The 19,697-nt window shown below is 35.7% G+C and overlaps 1 protein-coding gene across 3 annotated transcripts; it reads left to right on the forward strand.

Moving 5' to 3' along the window:
* Positions 1–3,143: 3,143 nt before the first annotated feature.
* Positions 3,144–18,909, forward strand: LOC148973364 (transmembrane protein 120A-A-like). 3 transcript variants are annotated; one of them, XM_089121354.1, is made up of 12 exons: positions 3,152–3,458; positions 3,556–3,674; positions 3,766–3,882; positions 3,964–4,023; positions 4,913–5,008; positions 5,091–5,180; positions 5,344–5,409; positions 16,796–16,857; positions 16,973–17,065; positions 17,143–17,207; positions 18,341–18,409; positions 18,569–18,909. In XM_089121354.1, the coding sequence occupies exons 1-12, from the start codon at positions 3,390–3,392 to the stop codon at positions 18,677–18,679; spliced, it is 1,017 nt and encodes a 338-aa protein (XP_088977480.1). In that variant the 5' UTR covers positions 3,152–3,389; the 3' UTR covers positions 18,680–18,909. The 3 variants fall into 3 exon arrangements, with proteins under 3 accessions (XP_088977481.1, XP_088977482.1, XP_088977480.1); XM_089121355.1 differs by lacking the exon at positions 5,091–5,180 and having other exon boundaries at positions 3,144–3,458; XM_089121356.1 differs by lacking the exons at positions 5,091–5,180; positions 5,344–5,409 and having other exon boundaries at positions 3,145–3,458.
* The last annotated feature ends 788 nt before the right edge of the window (positions 18,910–19,697 follow it).

Here is a 19,697-nt window from a genome sequence, read left to right on the forward strand (position 1 = left end):
ATATAAATAGATAACCTTTTTTTAAATGCTTTATTTAAACATTCAGTTCACAGAGTAAAACAAATAACACAACAACATAATAGCACAAAACAGAAGTTATACAATGATAAACAGGAACAGGAAAATAAAACATAAAGATAAAAAAGAGGGCATTACTTAAATGAAAATAAATCTAAACATTTAATAAAGTAAAAAGTTTGTAGGACTTAAAAATTTTACATGTTCTGAGTGCTTTTGGGTTAATAGAGGAAGAAATTGTAGTGAAGTAATGTTTTATCTCATGCAAGAATTGGTTTACAATTTGAAAACTTACATTTGTGAATATAAAATCGACACAAGAAAATAAGTAGATTTATAATAAAGCAGGCATTTGAATCGGCTTCAAAAACCCCCAAAAATAACGGTTTTGGGATTCATGGAGAAATTCTTCAGGATATTGCTCGAGATAAACCCACTAACATCTTTCCAAAGTTGCCGAGTAAAATCGCATGACCAAAATAAGTGAAGAAGAGTTTCAGTGTCATTCTGACAGAAAGAGCAATTAGTGTCAAAATCAGATCTAAATTTTTTCCTAAGGAAATTTTTAACTGGGTAAATATTATGAGTTAATTTAAAGGATATTTCTTTGATTTTGTTTGTGAGGAGAAACCTTTGTTAAATGATCAAAAAGACCATTCCAATATGACACTGCAGGATAATGTTCTCAAGGAACAGAACTCTTACTTTATAATTTCTTCCTTTTTTTCAGTGAAACATATCACCAATATAGGATTGACAGGTTCAGGCAAAGATAACGAACTCAAAGAGGCAGTATTATTTTTGAAAAGCATGAGCATGCCAGATGGAATAGCATGCATAACTGTGGCAAACTCTTTGGGAGTTACCGGTATATTATATTCTGAAAGAAACTCTGCATACCCCAAAAGCAGACCTTCGTTATTAAACAGTTGTCTAACATGAAATATTACATTACAGAACCAATGATTATAGAACAAAGACTCCTAATAAAATATTCCTATTGTTCCATATGTAACACCGATGAGGAGAAAAATGCTTAAACGAGAGTCCATGCTAAAAGAACTTGTTGGTGAAAGTTAGATAGCTTGCGGGAGTTTATACACATCATAATTACACATTAAAGCAAACTTTGCACCCCCAAGTTGCGAGAAGGCAAGCTGAGGGAAAATATTCCAAAAGTTGGGGTTTTTAAGGAATCGATTAAGGCAATTTTTTTTAATTGTGTTCTTTAGTAAACTAAAATCAATTAAATTCAAGCCACCCTTTTTTTGAGAATTAAGTATCACTGATTTTTTTTTAGATAATGGGATTTGTTTTTACATAAAAATTTAACTAAAATTCCATCGATAATTTTACAGGTGCGCTTATCAATGTGACTGAGCGGCATAAGTCAGGCGAGACAGACCATCTGCTTTAACAAGCAAACATCTGCCTTTCAAAGAAATTTCTCTCTGCAGCCAGCAGTCTAGGCGTTTCTTTGTTTTTATAACAATTGGGTCCAAATTATAAATAGATAACCGGAGTAGCCAGCGTGCTGAGTGACGCGATCAAGTACGCTCTGTTCCAGATTTGCAGAAGAACCGGACTTGCGTCCTCTCGTGCTCGGGAGTTCGTTCCCCTGAGTCGTACTTGGCAAGTCTGAACTACCAAGGACGCAACTTCGAACTTTGCGTACTTGGTATTGAGAAACGGCTAAAGTCTTGCGGATCAGATGCATTCACCTGAAAAGACGTTAAACAAACAAATAAGTTTGCTTTATTAAAAATGTTCAGTGGAAGAATTCATGTGATTAAGGCCTCGTTTACACTGCATGGTTCAAGTGACCCAAATCCGATTTTTTCCTCTCATGTAGCACAGATCGGATATGACCGGTGAACGTGTAAAGCCAACACATTCTCATCCCAAAAAGTCATAACTGACGTTTTGGGACGTTTTTTGACCATAGGCTACGTCAATATTCGCCTTTTTAGGGCCCCTTAAACGTCGGTAAATGGCGATCCCGGGCCGTCATACAACTGCTTTACCTTTAACGTCAGTTAGGTGACGGGTTAGGTTTAGGTCTGGGGTAGAGTTAGGATCCCATAACCTCATCGACCGACGTTTAAGGGGGCCCTAAAAAGGCAAATATTGACGTAAGGTCAAAAGACGTCCCAAAACGTCAGTTATGACTTTTTGGGGTGAGACTGGTAAAGCAGGAAAAAAACGCATGGATTCCGATTTTCTCAGATCGGATTCAGGCCTCATTCATGTGATAATAAATCGGATATGAATCAGATACACGCAGCAGACAATTTGGATATTCCCCCACCCCAGTAAATGCGAGTCATGCGTCATTAAAAACTGCGCGGCGCGAGCCACGTGATGGAAGAAAGGATACAGTGGAGCAATGCGGAGGTTTCATGTCTTTTGAGTGTTTGTGAATGCAAAAATCGGATATGGGTCACTTTTAAAAGATGATGTAGCCTAAGCAGGTCGTCAAAAAAATCGGATAGTCAGAAAATCGGATTTGGGCATCAAGACCTGCAGTGTAAATGCAGCCTTATTAGATCCACTGTTGATCAGGAAGTCGAATACAATTTTAATTCATGTTTAAACATAAAACTAATTTGCGTGATCTTACAATTTTCTTGTAACAAATATGAAAAAAACCCATCAAAATTAAATAAATGTAATAAAATAAATGTAAAAACACTAAAAACTAGTTTAGCTATATCTACACACATACACACATAGGACTCACACAATAAAGGGGGAATTTATGCTTATGATGCTTTAAATACAAAAATAATGGGACACCAAAGTGTACTGTATTCAATGAAAGTTCCATACATGACCAGGCAGTAGTTTAAGATATTGAAACAAAATTAGGCCTATATTGGACCTGAATGCTGCTGTAAGGTATCCTATATTTAAAGATGTTGTTATCTCTCGATTAGAGTTCAAGTTTGCATTGTTTCTGCTGTTCTCTCACTTTAAGTGCTCTTTTTCATCAATGGGATTTATGAGGGATTATTGGATTATGTAACTAAGGCATGAGAATTTAGAACATAAATGACTCTTCTTGAGTGTAATAATGTTTTTGTGCAATGAAGTTTCTGTCATAGCTAAATACAATTTCACATTATTTCAAATGTCAGAATTCACAGTGCTGAAACCTAGAACATGTAGCATCCAAGTGTGTCAAAGGTCAGTCAAGTTGGTCTGTCAAAGTTCACTACAAAGTTCAAGCTGAAGCTCTCTTTAAATTCGACACAGAAATCTGCATTGAAGACATTGCTGTGTATCCATCACAGTTTGTTTCACTGCATTTAGTTATCCGAGAAAGAGAAATCTGGTTAGTTTAACTGAGTAGTTGTACTGATAAAGTTTACATGTCGACATCACTCGCAACAGCCCTTCAAGAATGGAAGGTTCAGGAGAAAGAATTACAGCAGCTTCAGGTAGGATATTATCTTTCTGAATCTATTCAGATTCAGAACCGAAGACCTTACAAAACAACTGAACTTTTCTGTGGATATAAAACATTTCTGTGTCCAGGAGACCCATCGGCTTTACCTGCAGAAGTTGGAGGAAGTCTCCAAACTTCAAAAAAGCTTTGCTGCCTCCATATCTCGACAGAAAAAGAATTTAAAGGACAATTTAGAGGCTTTGTCAAAGTAACATGTGTTTTTATTTAGTCTTTTTTTCTTTATGATCTGTTATGCTGACTATGATTGTAACAATTTAATATACATTTCTGAATTATAGATTTGATAAAGGACTGACTGAAGAGGAGAAGAATGAGGTGAAGAAGGTCAAAGGTCACATTCAAAATATGCCAAGCCTAATCTTTCAAATGGAAGAATTTATTCCAAAGAAAAATGGGTACGATTATTAAATGAGTCTGTTTCGGAAGGTTAGCTTTGTAGTTACAAGTTGAATGTTATTTTTGCTTGTCTTTTCAAGGCTTCATCTCAATCTTGTCCTTGGGAGTGTGAATGTCAACCTTCCAAGCAAACAGGCAAAGTAAGCATCAAAAAAAGATAGATAAAATCAAATGTATATCAATCGTTTTATGCACACTACAAAAATATGAAAATATTTCAAACAAGATATACATTTATTTTTCATAATTTTTTAGGCTTGTTTTGAGAGTATATATCTACAATTAAGTTTGTACCATTGACAAATAATGTTTGTGTGTTACCCAATTAAAAAAAAATAAATGCATAAATGTTAAAACATATTTATAGTTATTTGAATAATTAATATACAATACATTTATTTTTCGATTTGAATACAAGTACTTTAGAAGATGCACTGTAAACAGTTATTTAACTTACTTATTGCCTTATATTTCAGTCAATGCAATTAATGAGATTGATTTAATCAACAGAAACTCTCTCTCTCTCTCTCTCTCTCTCTCTCTCTCTATATATATATATATATATATATATATATATATGAAGAGTTCAGATGCAAAAGCCTCTAAATACCATTTGAAATTTTCTTCTTTAATGATGATTTTTATCAAACTTGTGTATTTAAGTTCAGTAATTTCACTTAAATGGCAATGATAATTACCTATTAATTGTTATTTAAGTGAAATTACTGAACTTAAATATACAAGTTTGATAAAAATCATCATTAAAGAAGAAAATTTCAAATGGCATTTAGAGGCTTTTATTTTTTATATATAAATATACACACATGCATGTATATATTTAATAAATATTTGCATGTATATACTTTATATATACAAAATGTATATTATTATATTATAATTTTAATATAACCAATTGAAAATATTTTTACAGTGCAACAAAAATGTACACAATTTTGCTTCTCAGTTTATCGACTTTCAGCTTATATTTTATACTTATTTTATCATATGCGTGTACACTTTGTAATGCAGAGCTGAATACAAAGATGAGCATGAAAGGTTCAAGCTGTATTTCAGCGTGATTCTGTTCCTGATGACCTTCATATGTCGCTTCTTCATCAGCTACAGGTAAGACTGAGTTCACACGGGTTTGTCTGACAAGCCTTCCCTCACTTCACATTTCATGCTTGCTTTTGGTGTGTGTCTGTAGAGTTTTCGATGCCCTTTTTTACTTCCTGTTGGTTTGGTACTTTTGCACCCTGGTAATCCGTGAAAGTATCCTCATCAGCAATGGATCCAGGTCAGAAACTGTCAGATGAAACTTTAAGAGTCTTTTCAGGTTTGAAGATGTGACATTGCTGCATTCACATGCGAAACATTTGATCAATGGTGGATTTAATAAGCTCTCTCAAGGACCTACTCTGGCTTGTGCCATCTCTAAAACCTTGTATATGCTTTAATAGGATTAAAGGCTGGTGGGTTTTCCACCACTACATTTCCATCTTTCTGTCTGGGGTCATGCTAACCTGGTGAGTCATTTCCGACTATTAATGTCTGACCGAAGCCTTTATGCATTATAATTTATTCATAATGTAAGTTATAATGAATTATATCTAGTGCCGTCAAATCGATTAATATGATTAATCGCTATAACAAAAGTTTGGAAATATATACTGTATGTGTGTACACAGAAACATTTTTATATGTTCGATGCAATTCATAATGATTATTCGATTTGCCACCACAAATGATACATTTTCATAAATAATTGTGACCAAAGTTTCCTTGTTACATCTGCAATTGGTTGTTTTTTCATGTTTTAATGCATAATACATTTTAAATGGGTCATATAATGGTACATGCACTTTTTTCAAGTTGATTGTACTGAAATGTCTTGGCAGTCCCTGTGCACAACCATCATATAGCCTATAATGATAAAAATCTATCCAGTGTTTTTGTTTTAATCTTCCTATGTGTTTTCCCCTGACTCAAATTGAGCCGTTAGTTTTTGCGACATCAATAAAACGGACGCCCCTCCCACGATTGTTGATTGACAGCAGCGTTTCAACACAGAACGAACACAGTCATTTTGATGTTCCTAAATCCGCGAACCGCTGAAGACACAGTGGCTGCGTTTTGTTTTCGAAGGGAATATAACCCCCACCAGTAACGTCACTGCTTTCATGTTTGCGCAATTCGCGAATCTTTTCTCACCACCAGACTGCTTTATAAACGAGAGTCAGGCTCAGCTGCATGGATTTGCGAAGCTGCTCCTGAGAAAAAAGAATCGGTAGCAATTATTCGTGTTCATGCTGCCTGCAAATCCAGAAGTAGTGAGTGTTTTGAACGAATCTTTATTATGACTCGCGAGTGGTCTCAGAGAGTGATTCGTTCATTTTGTGTTGACCGCGCATGCGCATTGCGCAACATATGGGTTCTGAATCTGTGCAGGAAACATAAATAATTGATTAGTTCAGTTCATCTCTCTCTCATGCTGGGAGTTGGGGATGGTGGTGGTGGTGAGAGCTGTGTGAGGGTGAGAACTTTCTTGCTTTTTTATTTCCTTTCAGAAAATACATGGTTTAGGAAACGAATTGTAAATGGTGGTTGTGTGTGGCAGGATGGCGTCTCTTGATGAGACGCCATCATTATCACTCCGCAGTGGTTTTAGGTGTGTTCCTGAGGATAATGCCACAGTGGATGATGTGTTAATTGCGGTTGGCGATCAAATTGGTCATGAGAACATTGTATCTGCGTCACGGATGAATCAGGCTGTTGTCGTTTTTTTTGAAGGACCAAAATTTAGTGAATCGTTTGATAGTAAGTGGGCTTACTGTTAAAGATGATTTTGTGCAACTTTCTCCAATATGTATCGACAACAAAGGTAACAATTTCAAATATCCCGCCTTTCGTATCCAATGACGTTTTGCAACGTGAGTTAACGCGTTTTGGAAAAGTTGTTAGTCCCTTTTAAACTGTTGTAGTGATGGGATTTATGGCTCTTTGAGGGGATCCGGATCTTGGCGATCCGTTCCTTTCAAAGAGCCGTTCAAAAGAATGGCTCTTTTGGCTCTTATTAAATATTTAGTATAATCACTGGGAGGAATGATGAGGTGAGATTTGTTGTCAAATAATTCAAAATCAGATATCACACATCAATATCTGAGTTTGAATTATTCTGAAATATTGATTATTACCTCATTTGTCATGTGTGGACTATATTCCATAGGGTTGCACAACATCCCTCTGCTTAGAACGTGACATCACTATTTTGGATTTACCTTTAGTACAAAGTGTGTGTATGTGTAAAGCTGTTGACTTATGTTATTCATACAATACCACAAGAACATTTTGATAAAAAACAACCAAAAAAAAATTTGAAGTTGTAAATATATACTGTAGATACAATGAACACAAAATGCAATGTAAATAAATACAAGCAGTTCCTTACTTTATGGCTGTTTTTTAACTGGAGTAACCATGTGATGGCGGCGTGCACAAGTTTTGGCTCCGCTCCTACCCAATGACATAGGCATGTACGTGGTAGGGTTATAAAAGATAACGTAAGAGTAAATGATGCACGCGCGTGCACTACTATCACACTTATCACCCCTGCGCTGGGTGCGCCCCTTCCCCTTTAACTGAGGAGCTAATTTGCGTGCATCTGTGTAAAACACGCATAAGAAAAAAAGAACGACAGAAAGAAACGGCTCCCCTCCAGCCGCGACTCGGCTCCCATCGTTCATGTTTATGAGCCGTTCAAAAGAATCGGTTCGTTCGCGAACGTCACAACTCTAAACTGTTGCGCTTGGATGTAAACATCCAGGTCTGAAAAGCATGTTGCGTCTTTCAGACGGTACGTTTTACATGGTGCTGGAATCACCTGCGCTGGATATTTTGCGTGAAACACGAGGGAAGATTATATATGGTGTATGCAACTACCGGCAGCAAGATGTTTCGAGTGTGGAGACATCGGACACAAACGCCTGATGTGTCCTCATAAGAAAACAGGTGCGGAATCCGAGGGCGAAAACGTTGATGCGGCCCAAGATGAGGTTGTTCCACCAGTTGAGTTGAGTGACGCGAGTACAGATGCTGTGTTATCGGCTGTTGTTGCCACGGGAAATGAGGGTGCTGAAGCTTTTGTAGCCCCAGAGATCAGCATAACTGATCTAGTTTCTGATGTTAATAAAGAAGTGGCTAGTACCAGTGACGCTAAAACGGGGGAAAGTGTAAAAAATGATGGAATTAAATCGCTTTTAAACATCTTGAATAATGAGGAAATGGAGGAGGAGCAGTCTGATGATATACTGAATCACAAGTTTATATGTGTGAAAATGATGGGAGTTCACAGGGAAGTGTATTTAATGCATCTCAGACAGTTTTTTCAGGAGGTTTCGGGACCTTATTTCGGAAAAAATATGAATGGTAGTCAATGTCGAGAGACAACTTATCTTTTAACGCCTGAACTGTGCCCTCAATTACATATATGATGTTTTTCAATTTAAAAGATAATTCTGAAAGTCAAAAACGTCGCAGTTTGTCCTGAGTGTTTACCTGAGTGTTTTGTACCAGACTGCACACACACGAGCAGCGGATCTCGTTTCGCTCCCCGGGACATGTAGTTTACAGAGCGATTTTCACATAAAACTAAATGTTACTCTTCGGTTGTATGACAAACTGCAACGGTTTTGACTTTCAGAATTAAATTTAAAAAATTTAAATTGACAAACATATCATATGTGTAATTAAGGGCACAGTTCAGACGGAATAAAAAGATACGTTCATATTTTTTCCGAAGTCCCATGAGCCGGAAGCGGAGGGGCGGGACTTAGGCTCCCCAGATAGCAAACTGACATTGAATCAACGTCGAAATATGACATCGAAACAACGTTGATCTGACATTGTTTTGCTCATCGAATTAACATTGAACCAACGTCAGACGCGTCATTCTTTCAAAACTAACATCAACTTGAAATCAACGCGATAATGAAAGCAAACCAATTTTCGATTTTCATTAGCTTTGAAGAATGCCGCGTCTGACGTTGGTTCAACGTTAATTCGATGAGCAAAATCAACGTTGTTTCAATGTCATGAGAGACGTCGTTTCCACGTTGATTCAATGTCAGTTTGCTGTCTGGGTCGAGAATGAGGAGTTACGTGCCTATTTGGATGGGGTCTGAGCCGGTCGGCCATGATGGTAGGAGACGCTATCGGTTACCAGGGGCAACGCCTTTAGAACCCATAGACGCGACTAAACATTCCAGAGGGGTATTGCACAAAAGTAGAATTAAGAAAGCCAGGATAACTGAACAGTCGTGGTTTGACCTAGTCTGATCAGTGCATCCTGGCTTAATCCGTTGCACGTTTGCTGAGCCAGGATGAGAACGCGCGGATATGTCAAGCCAGGTGTATATAGTTTGGATAAATGCACGTTCACGGCATTCCTTAAAAGAGCGCGAAATCGATCACAGAATCACCGATCCAAAAATGGACAAAACGCGTGCGGCATACTTTTCACCTAATGAGCAACAGCTTTATGGAAATGTATGAAGAAGTGAAACATATAATATGTAAAAAAGCCAATACAGATGCTGTAATAAAACAAAGAGAGAATGCCTGGCAAACAATAGCAGACCGATTGAATGCTAAGTCCATAAATAACCACACTCTAAAAAATGCTGGGTTGTTTTAACCCAATTTTGGGTCAAATATGGACAAACCCAAATGTTGGATTTAAAAATGCAATTAATAAATTTAACCCAACAGCTGGGTTTGTCCATATTTGACCCAAAATTGGGTTAAAACAACCCAGCATTTGAGTGTGCAGTGCTCCACTGTAACCCTCATAATTACAATTCGAGGAGTTACTTATCATTTAACAAAATAATTGGGTCAGTGACGTGCCGCACTGATTTGCACTTCCAGGAGCAATAAATATTATATAATAATATAAAATAGGTTTAAAATTATATACATGTTTTAATCTCACATCATCTGTCCTCCTCACTGTTCTTAATTGTGTGAAATTTCAAAAATAGGTAATTTTTAGACTAATAATGTGGTCAAATGTCATACGGACAAACAGAATTCACTTAAAGTTATTTAAGACAATTGTATTTAAAATTATTAAAAATGTTTAAAAATGATAAAATTTTTCATTTGGCATATTTTTTCAAGTCTTAAGATAAGCATATTAAAGTATCAGTAAGATAGTCCTTTCAGAAATGTCATTTGTATCTAAAACAAATTGTTCCGCAAAAACACATTTTCCCTATGTCATACGGCAAAGTTTAGAAGCCATTTTGGAACTGAATATTAATTACTTAAGTCATGTGAAATTTGATGACATTACTCAGAGGACCCCTGAAGACCAGCCAAGTTGAAGGCAAGTTTAAGATTTTGCTCCTACATTTGGGGTAATTTCACCTTTTCCAAGTGAGTTACATGTGTCACAGATTTGGGTGTCATATGGTCAAACGTCAAAAAAGGGTTTAAAACATTTAAAATTTGAAAAAATATTTATTTACAGGTGAAATATAAAGTTTAAAAGTCAAGGTAAAGGGTAAAGATGGAAGGAGGTGGCCAAGCAACTGCCTGTTATAAATGACACAGCACAAAATTGTCATAAGGGCAAACAAAAAATGTCATACAGACAAACGATTTTACCGTATGACATGTTGTTATACCATATGACACAGAGCATTTAACTGTTATTTCTTAATAGTTATATAACATATATAGTTTGTACGACTACTATGAATTAATATTAACATATATAATATATTTCTGCCTATTTTAAGCATTTTTTTCACATTATTACAGATGCCTCTTTCTAGTAAGGAGAGGGGTGCATGTTTCCGTGCAAAGCTAAGGGCAGATCCTGCAGCTAGAGAGTAGAACCTAGCCAAGAGGAGGGAAAGGTATAACTGTGAGAGTATATGATGCCAGTAATGTTAGGATGTGCCAGTTTAGTCAGTATAGGCAGTATCTTATCTATAGGCCTGAGTTGAAGTCAGCATCACAATGTTTCTGGAAAGTGGCTTCATATACAGTGGGGCCAAAAAGTATTTAGTCAGCCACTGATTGTGTAAGTTCTCCAACTTAGAATGTTGAGAGAGGTCTGTAATTTTCATCATAGGAACACTTCAAATATGAGAGACAAAGTAAACACTGTAAACACCAGCTACAGTGTGTGCAAACCTGGTGAAGACTTACAGGAAACGTTTGACCTCTGTCATTGCCAACAAAGGTTATGTTACAAAGTATTGAGTTGAACTTTTGTTATTGACCAAATACTTATTTTCCACCATAATTTACAAATAAATTCTTTAAAAATCCTAATGTGATTTCCTGGATTTTTTTTTCTCATTTTGTCTCTCATAGTTGAAGTGTACATATGATGAAAATAACAGACCTCTCTCATTATTCTAAGTTGGAGAACTTGCACAATCAGTGGCTGACTACATACTTTTTGGCCCCACTGTAGATATATTATCACGTGTGTGTGTGTGTGTGTGTGTGTGTGTGTGTGTGTGTGTATATCTCACTGTTGTAAATCTAACTGATATTGTCATGTTTTACATATAGCACGTCCCATGTGTTCCTTGTACTGAAAGAGAGTTGAGTTGACTAAAAGAAATGTTCATGTGTTGGGAAATATATTCTACTGTTAAAAAAAGGTTCACTTGAGATGCCTGTTTCTTTGAAATCATTTTGAATTGGCCTACATCAATTTATTACATTAAAAATGCAATGAAAAATTGAAATTGTACTATGTCATACGGTAAAACTAAATATGTCATATGGTAAAACATTGAATTTTAAAAGAAATAAAAATAGATACTTTGTTTGTTTACAAGGTTCATGAAAATAATGGAGGAGAGCTAGTGTGATATACACATATATATAACTTCAAGGCATTTTTGACTAATTTCTTGCAAAAAAATAGAACAAATGTCCATAGATGACATGCTGTGGTTGTTAAAAAACAAAATATCTAGTATTTGTGGTGTAGGTGGTTATATTTTGCAACTTGTTATATAATACTTACAGATCAACTATTACATTCATGGTTGTTTTTAACTGTGTCATGAATATTAAATTTAATTTATTCCTAAAAATCACTTCGTTTTACCGTATGACATTTTCAAGGACTGTATACAAAGAAACACATTAAAATGTCATATATTGTTATTTTTTATAAAGGGCACTAATAAAAACAAAAAATATACACATAGATGTACACAAAAAATGCTATATTTACTTTGTCCTTTAATTTTTATTTTTTTACTGTTTTGAAATTCTAAAACGTCACTGACCCAATTGTATATTTTGCCTTAAATGTGACCAGTGGACATGCATTTAACATGAAGAATAATTGCAAACACTTACCCACTATGTGTATATTTGATGTATTTAGTTTATTTTATGTCTATCTCTTTAATCTTTTTACTCTTATCTATTTCTATGTAGGTTTTGTTTCTAATTGATTTAATGTAATCTATAATCAGATATTTTGCTCTATTTTTATCCATCTAATTTATTTTATCATTTGTATCTATTCCTCTTAAAGAACAATGTCTGGCCAAAAAAGGTCTTGGCAGAAAGTCAAGATTAAATACAAAAATATTGTATAGGCTGGTAAGTGACTTGTCTGCAGAGAACATGGTGACATGTTTGCTGACATTTAATCGTCTGTGCTGATTTTAGCAATAAAAAAAAAGTCATAACAAAGGGCAAGCCATTGTGAATAGGAAAAACAAATCTTTAGTCTATATATACTACATATTAACCGTGTTGTTACATGAAACCACATTTACGACTTAATGAGCCATTTCTTATTATCTCATCAACTGCAATAAAATAGCCTCTAATTTTTTCTCATTCAACTATACATTTCTACTCTATATTTGCATAGATATACATAGTCTATATTCTATTTCTCATATTGTATAGTATAGTTGTTTTGCATTGTGTTGGCATTTATTGTGGACAGTAAAGTTATAATTGCTCAGGAAAATCTGCTTTCCTCACTGCAAGTGTATGCCAATAAACACATTTTGAATCTCAAATAATATATTCATCAAACCTCTGACAGTGAAATGAACAGCAGTTTTTAATAATAACTAAAATAGCAGTACACATTCTTAGATGAATGGCAGTATAGTATTTTAATGCTCAAGCATAAAGTAACTTAAACATTAATATCTAGTAGGATTTAGGGAGGAACTAGCCGGTAAATCACTAGGATTAATCTTAGCCTGGTTGTTAGCCTGCTCTGGAGCAGGCTAGCTGCAAAGTGTAAATCTCCATAGTAACTTAATGTAGATTAATTTAGCCTTCATTCGTGCAACCGAGTCAGGGCTAAATTCAGCCAGGATAACTGGAAAATCCCAGCTTAATCCCTTATCTTGCTTTTGTGCAATACCCCCCAGAGCTCTTAAATTTTCGGGCATTTATTATTTTGGCAGGACAGAGATGGATCTAAGAATACGAGAAAAAAAGGAAGAAAGTAAAGCAATGCTAAAAGATAAGGCAAAAGAAAAGGGACCTTACAAGAACAAACTCACACAAAGTGCAAAACAGCTGTATTTGGAGAAGCAGCATCAATATATTTGTTCTTTTGCACTAATAACAGTATTATTATTTTATTATTATTACTTATGTTGTCCATGAAACTTATGTTGTCCAAATAGCCTATTTCAGTTCTCAATAAATATTGTTAAGCCATATCAAGTTGTTTCAAACATTTATTTCAATGAAATAAAAAAGTAATGAACAAGGCACTCAAACAACACTTTTGCATATGTTCGTTAAGGCACAGCAAACAGTGAAAATCGTATACTAAAGGCATCAGCAAACCTAGCAATCCGGCGTCTCCTCGTTAGATCAGACTCTTCCTGCTGTGTCAATTTCTGTAACCCCAAAAATGTAATTCCATTGTTCCTATGTTTTCCAAATGTAACGTGTGAGTTACTGGAGGAGTTTTTAACGCAGCAGTTACTTCCAGGCATGGTAAAACAGTGCGGTATTGCGAGAAACTCCTCTACTACCGAGCTGAAAACACACGTAATCAATACTGTTTTGCCGTGGGAATCCAACCAACATGGCGGAGAGGGGAGGGGCTCTGTACAATGACGTCAACTCCTTATTCTCAATAGAGATTCGATGTATAGTCTGGAACTTTGGGACTTTGACTTTGTTGGAATTGATGAACTTTGTGAGAAGAAGCGTTTTCGTTTGAAAAAGCTTCTTACCACTATTAGAAAAAGTAAAGCAATGAGTAAGAGAAAAAAGTAAATAAAAAAAATGTACACAGTGTCTTTTATTTGCTTTTCTGTCATGCTTTGTTCTTTATTTCCCATCTTAATTTTATATATGGAGGCTTTGAGGATATAGGCTCTTTAAATATTAATGGTGGGAGAGATAGTGTAAAGCGTGCTACAGTCTGTGAAATAACTGAGCAAAAAAGCTTGATATCGTCTTTCTCCAAGAAATAGTGATTTGATGAATGAAGTTGAGTGGAATTTGTGGTGGAAAGGACATAAAATACTCAGTCATGGTACAAATTTAAGTAGAGGTGTAGGTATCTTTAGATATTATAAGCATAGAGGAACCAGTAAAGGGCCGATTGTTGGTGGTTAAAGCTCAAGTTCAAGAGATGCTGGTTTTTCTGATAAATATTTATGCACCAACTGTGGGACAAGAGCGTCTGCATTTTTTGGATATACTTAGTGAAAGTCTTAAGAAGTGTCTTAGTGAAGGATGTGTTGTTATTGGTGGAGATTGGAATTGCACTATTAATTTTACTATAGATCGTATCACAGAGGAACCTCACATACAGTCCTCAAGTGCATTGTCAAAACTAATTCAAGATTTCCAGCTCTTTGATATGTGGAGAATTAAACACCCAAATGATAGGCAGAATACATGGATTAAGGCTTTTAATAATCGAGTCAGTGCTGCAACTGCAAGATTAGATAGATTCTATGTGTCAAAAGCTTTTAACAGTAGAGTAATTGAGTGTTGCATTTGTCCCGTGGGTTTTTCTGATCATCATTTAATTATTGTGACAATGAACATGTCAAACACACCTAGAAAATCTGTTTATTGGCATTTTAAAGTAAAATTGCTGCAGGATGCTATGTTTTGTGAAAATTTTGTTTTCTTTTGGGATGAGTGGAAAAAGGAAAAGAGTTCTTTTGAGAACTTGAAACAGTGGTGGGATGTTGGCAAGACTCAAATAAAAAATTTCTGTCAGCAGTATACAGCGAACTGTAGTAGTAGAATAAAGAATGTGATTAAAACACTTGAAGAGCAAATTAATTTAATGGAATTACAGTTGATTGAAGCACACAATTCTACATTGTATAATAATTTGCAAATGAAAAAGAGAGAGCTCGGTCCAGGCTTAAATGAGAAGGTTAAAGGAGCCTTAATAAGGTCTCGTTTCATGTCATTAGCAGAAATGGATGCCCCAACTTCTTTTTTCTTTAACCTGGAATATAAGGCAGCTCAACAAAAACAAATGCCATGTCTTAAACTCCCTGATGGGCGGATAACGTCTAAGAAATGAGAAACCATGCTGTGGAGTTCTATTCAAGACTTTATGCTGCAGAGAACTGTGAAAGTAGTGACTGTATGACACAGCTTCTTCAAGGTCTTCCTCAACTGGACTCTGGTTCAAAAACTGTCCTGGATGATGGTATTACTTTTAGGGAAGTTACTGCTGCTGTGGGACAACTTAATTCAGGACGATCCCCTGGAATAGATGGACTACCAGCAGACTTTTATAAAAGGTTTTGGAACTGCATTGGGCACGATTATTATGATGATTTTTCATGTGAATCTATTAGAGAAGGTGTTTTACCAACTTCCTGCCAATATGCGGTTTTATCACTGTTACCAAAGAAGGGTGATTTAGCCCTTTTAAAGAACTGGTGTCCTGTTGCCCTTCTTACAACAGAATATAAAATCTTCTCAAAATGTCTGGCAAATAGATTAAAACATTGTTTGGGTTTGGTTGTACATAAGGACCAGTCATACTGCATTCCAAAACGGTCTATTATGGATAATTTGTTTTTAGTCCGAGACATTGTGGATAATGGCATAATGGTTTCCATGTGAATGTTGGGTTAATTGCCTTGGATCAAGAAAAGGCTTTTGATCGTGTGGATCACAACTATCTTTTTAATGTATTGAAGGCTTTTGGTTTTGGTGAAACATTTTTAAATTATTATATAATGGTGCATCATGTATGGTTAAGATAGGGGGCACTTTGAGTAGGCCAATTCCTAATTTAAAGGGTTAGTTCACCCAAAAATGAAAATTAAGTCATTAATTACTCACCCCCATGCTGTACCAACCCCGTAAGACCTTCGTTCGTCTTCGGAACACAAATGAAGATATTTTTGATTAAATTTGAGAGCTGTATAACTACCACATTGGCTCCTAAGGGACTGCCTCTTGACGGCCCAGAAAGTCAATGAAGAAAATGTTTAAATATCCCAAGTGACTACCGTGGCTCAACTATATGTTTATCAAGCGTCGCGAACACTTTTTGTGCGAAAAAAACAAACAAAAATAACGAGTTTATTCGACTATTTCTTTTCTTCCTTGTAGGCCAGAAACGCCACCAAGCATATTTTAAATAAAGGTGTATTTAAATTAAAAAAATTCTCTCTGTCTCTCTCTGTCTCTCTCTCTCTCTCTCTCTCTCTCTCTCTCTCTCTCTCTCTCTCTCTCTCTCTCTCTCTCTCTCTCTCTCTCTCTCTCTCTCTCTCTCTCTCTCTCTCTCTCTCGTCTTCGGATTCGGTTGGGTCCGAGTCTTTCGTTCCTCCTGTCAGTCCTATAGAGAATTATGAATAAATTGCTGGTATTTGCCCTCAAACAAAAATTCTGTTGTATATGTAGGCCAGATGGTGAAACATACCAGTCTTTCAGGAACCACTTTCTGGCCTATTGTTTGTATCAAAGTAAGTTACAAGCCCTACATGCTAACACCACTCTGTAAAACATCTGCTGCATGAAAAATACTAACACTGTAATATTGAGAGATCTTGAAGGCAAACATATCACTTTCTCTTTTAGGCTTTGTGCAGTGTCTTTATTACTTCTATCAAAGTGGGTATCTCTACAGGCTAAAAGCACTACGGGAAGGACACAACTTGGATTTGACTGTTGGTAAGGATTTCTGACTTGAAGAAAGTGAAAAGTTTTATGTCACTTTAAAGCTATAAACATCATTTTTGTTTAAACAGAGGGATTTCAGTCGTGGATGTGGCGGAGACTTACATTTCTTCGTCCCTTTCTCTTCCTGGGTCATGTAAGTAGAGCCAGACCGACATTATCGGCCGATATTAGGCCTTTTCTAAACTACCGGTATCGGCAGTTATCATGGCCAAAAAATGAATATTTAAAAAATAAAATAAAAACGGATGAAACACACTTCAATCATCTCTCCTTGGCCTGTTATATTGAAAATGTATGATTTACAATTTGCAGTATGACGTTATCTATTGCTAAATTATGGCTCATCATGGATTAGCTAACCACAAAGCTAGCTAATGCCACTATCATCAGTGGAAGACCGCTAAAGTTAACATTAATGAGCTTGGAAACCACAATGAACTTTTTATGCCTAAATAAAGTAATGATTACTGTATTTATAACTAGCATATCTCTAGTTACAGTCCCTGCATTGTAAAATGCAAGTTAAACTTGCGAGGAGTGAACATTTAGACATAGAGAAAAAGTATCAAACGTATCTTGTGCATAAAAGTTAGCTTTTCTTTTACCCGTGTGTGAAATCCTATGATGCCAAGTGTGTGTTGCAGACTGTCATTCTGTAATGGATTTAGAATCGCTAAATAGTAGGTTTTAGGAGGCAGGCAGCAACTGATGATTGAAAATTGTTTGACGTAGCTTGATGGAAAGAATTAAAAAAGTGCAGGTAAAGGGATAAGCAAGCTGACATTGTAATTATAAGGTAGCTTATAAGGCAATGTAGGGACTAATTATTATTTTATTTATCAGAACTTTAATATATTTTGATGTTCCTCTGTTCTGTTGTGACAAGTTTCTTTTTAGAATGGTTTATCATATTATTTTAGTTAAAACTCATAAATAACTACAAATAACTATGTTAGGGAAATCTGTTAATGTTTTGTTGCACTTTTCTGAAAAAAAAAAATATCGGCGATATATCGGAATATTGGATTTTAAAACCCCAAAATATTTGTATCAGTAATGTATCGGCCTTCAAAATCCTTTATCGGTTGGGCTCTACATGTAAGTATTTGTTTTTAATATTTCAGAATGTAGTCAAAGCATTATAGTCAGATTTTAATAAATCTTTGAAAATGGAACCACATATGAACATTATGAACAACAGTAATCATTTTTGGTGTATATCTTGTTGAACACTGAATGTTGTGTCTATGTCTATGTGTCATGCAGTTCTGGCAGCTTTGGAACAGTATTTCCCTGTTCAGAATGGTTCAGCTCCCTGAATGTAAAGAATGGCAGGTCAGTGTTATTTCTATAGATCTTTCCACAACATCACGACACTGACGTGAAAGAATATGTCACATTCAGTATAGCCTATGAATAAATCTGTTGAAAGTGTGATTTTGAAGTTGCAATAATCTTATGTTTCATTCATATGTTCATCTCTTTTCACTGTAGGTTTCCATGTGTGGCTTCTGCTTTCTGGTTCTGTTTGTGGGAAATTTTTTCACAACACTTGCAGTTGTTCGTCACAAACATCAAACCCAGCAAAATACCAAGAGGCTGTGATTTTTAAAAGCTTTCGTGTAATTTTTATTTTTTAAATTTCTTTTTGGGAAAAATAAGCTGAAATGTAAGACGTGAAATCTAAGTCAATAATGGACCTTACACAAAAATGTTTATCTTTCAGAGAACGTGCAGATGCATTTTGTTTTGAACGGATGTTGGATGTTGAACAATCTATAATAAAGTTGTTTGTCTGAAATTTCCAGACTTGAATAAACGATAAGAAAGATTAATTGATCTTTGATCTTGAATTAAGACCAACACATTGACTAATACAATTCAACAATAATAATGTTAATTACAAAAACAATAGCGCTTTATTTATTTTTTTAAATATGATATAAACAAAATAAATGCATATTATTACAATTGATTCAACCAATGAAGACTCGCGTGGATGATTAAAAATCAAGCAGTTTTACAAATATAGCACAACCATAGTTAATTTGTGATTACCATGGCTTTTTTGGTGCTATAATCCGCATGGTCAGTGAAGTTTAACAGCTGTATATGCGTTGTTATATGTAGTTAAAAAAAATTCGTAGGATCTAATGGAAACTCGTGGTTATCAGGTGAGACTGATGGTGACATGTCCGCTAGCTCCCTCTCTCTGCAGAGGTAACGAACCATCTACTACAGCTGTTGAGGGAGTGATTGTGAATTAGACCCTTATTTCTATTCTCTTTGTATTTCTACTTCAATGGATTGTTGTGAAATCGAATTAATGACCGCAACATAAACAAGTTTATTCCTTTACTGTCTATGGTTTATTCGTCTGTTGTGTTCTTCTTCCCAGCCTGCCCAAAGCGTCACACTTCTCTGCACCAATAAGATCATCTTTCTTATAAACCAATAAACGTTAAGGTGGGCGGGGCGACACGTTTCACTCCGCCCAAAAGTGTCGCCCCGCCCCATCGTCCAGAGTGCACTCTGGGGTACCAGGGTACTACGCGCCCAGCGCTCATCAACCCCGACTGGAACAGCTTTTCCTCGGCTAGTGCTTCTGACATTTGCCGCTGGC

This window comes from Pimephales promelas, chromosome 16 (genome assembly GCF_988280905.1).
Source record: "Pimephales promelas chromosome 16, fPimPro1.hap1.1, whole genome shotgun sequence".
Classification (NCBI taxonomy): domain Eukaryota; kingdom Metazoa; phylum Chordata; class Actinopteri; order Cypriniformes; family Leuciscidae; genus Pimephales; species Pimephales promelas.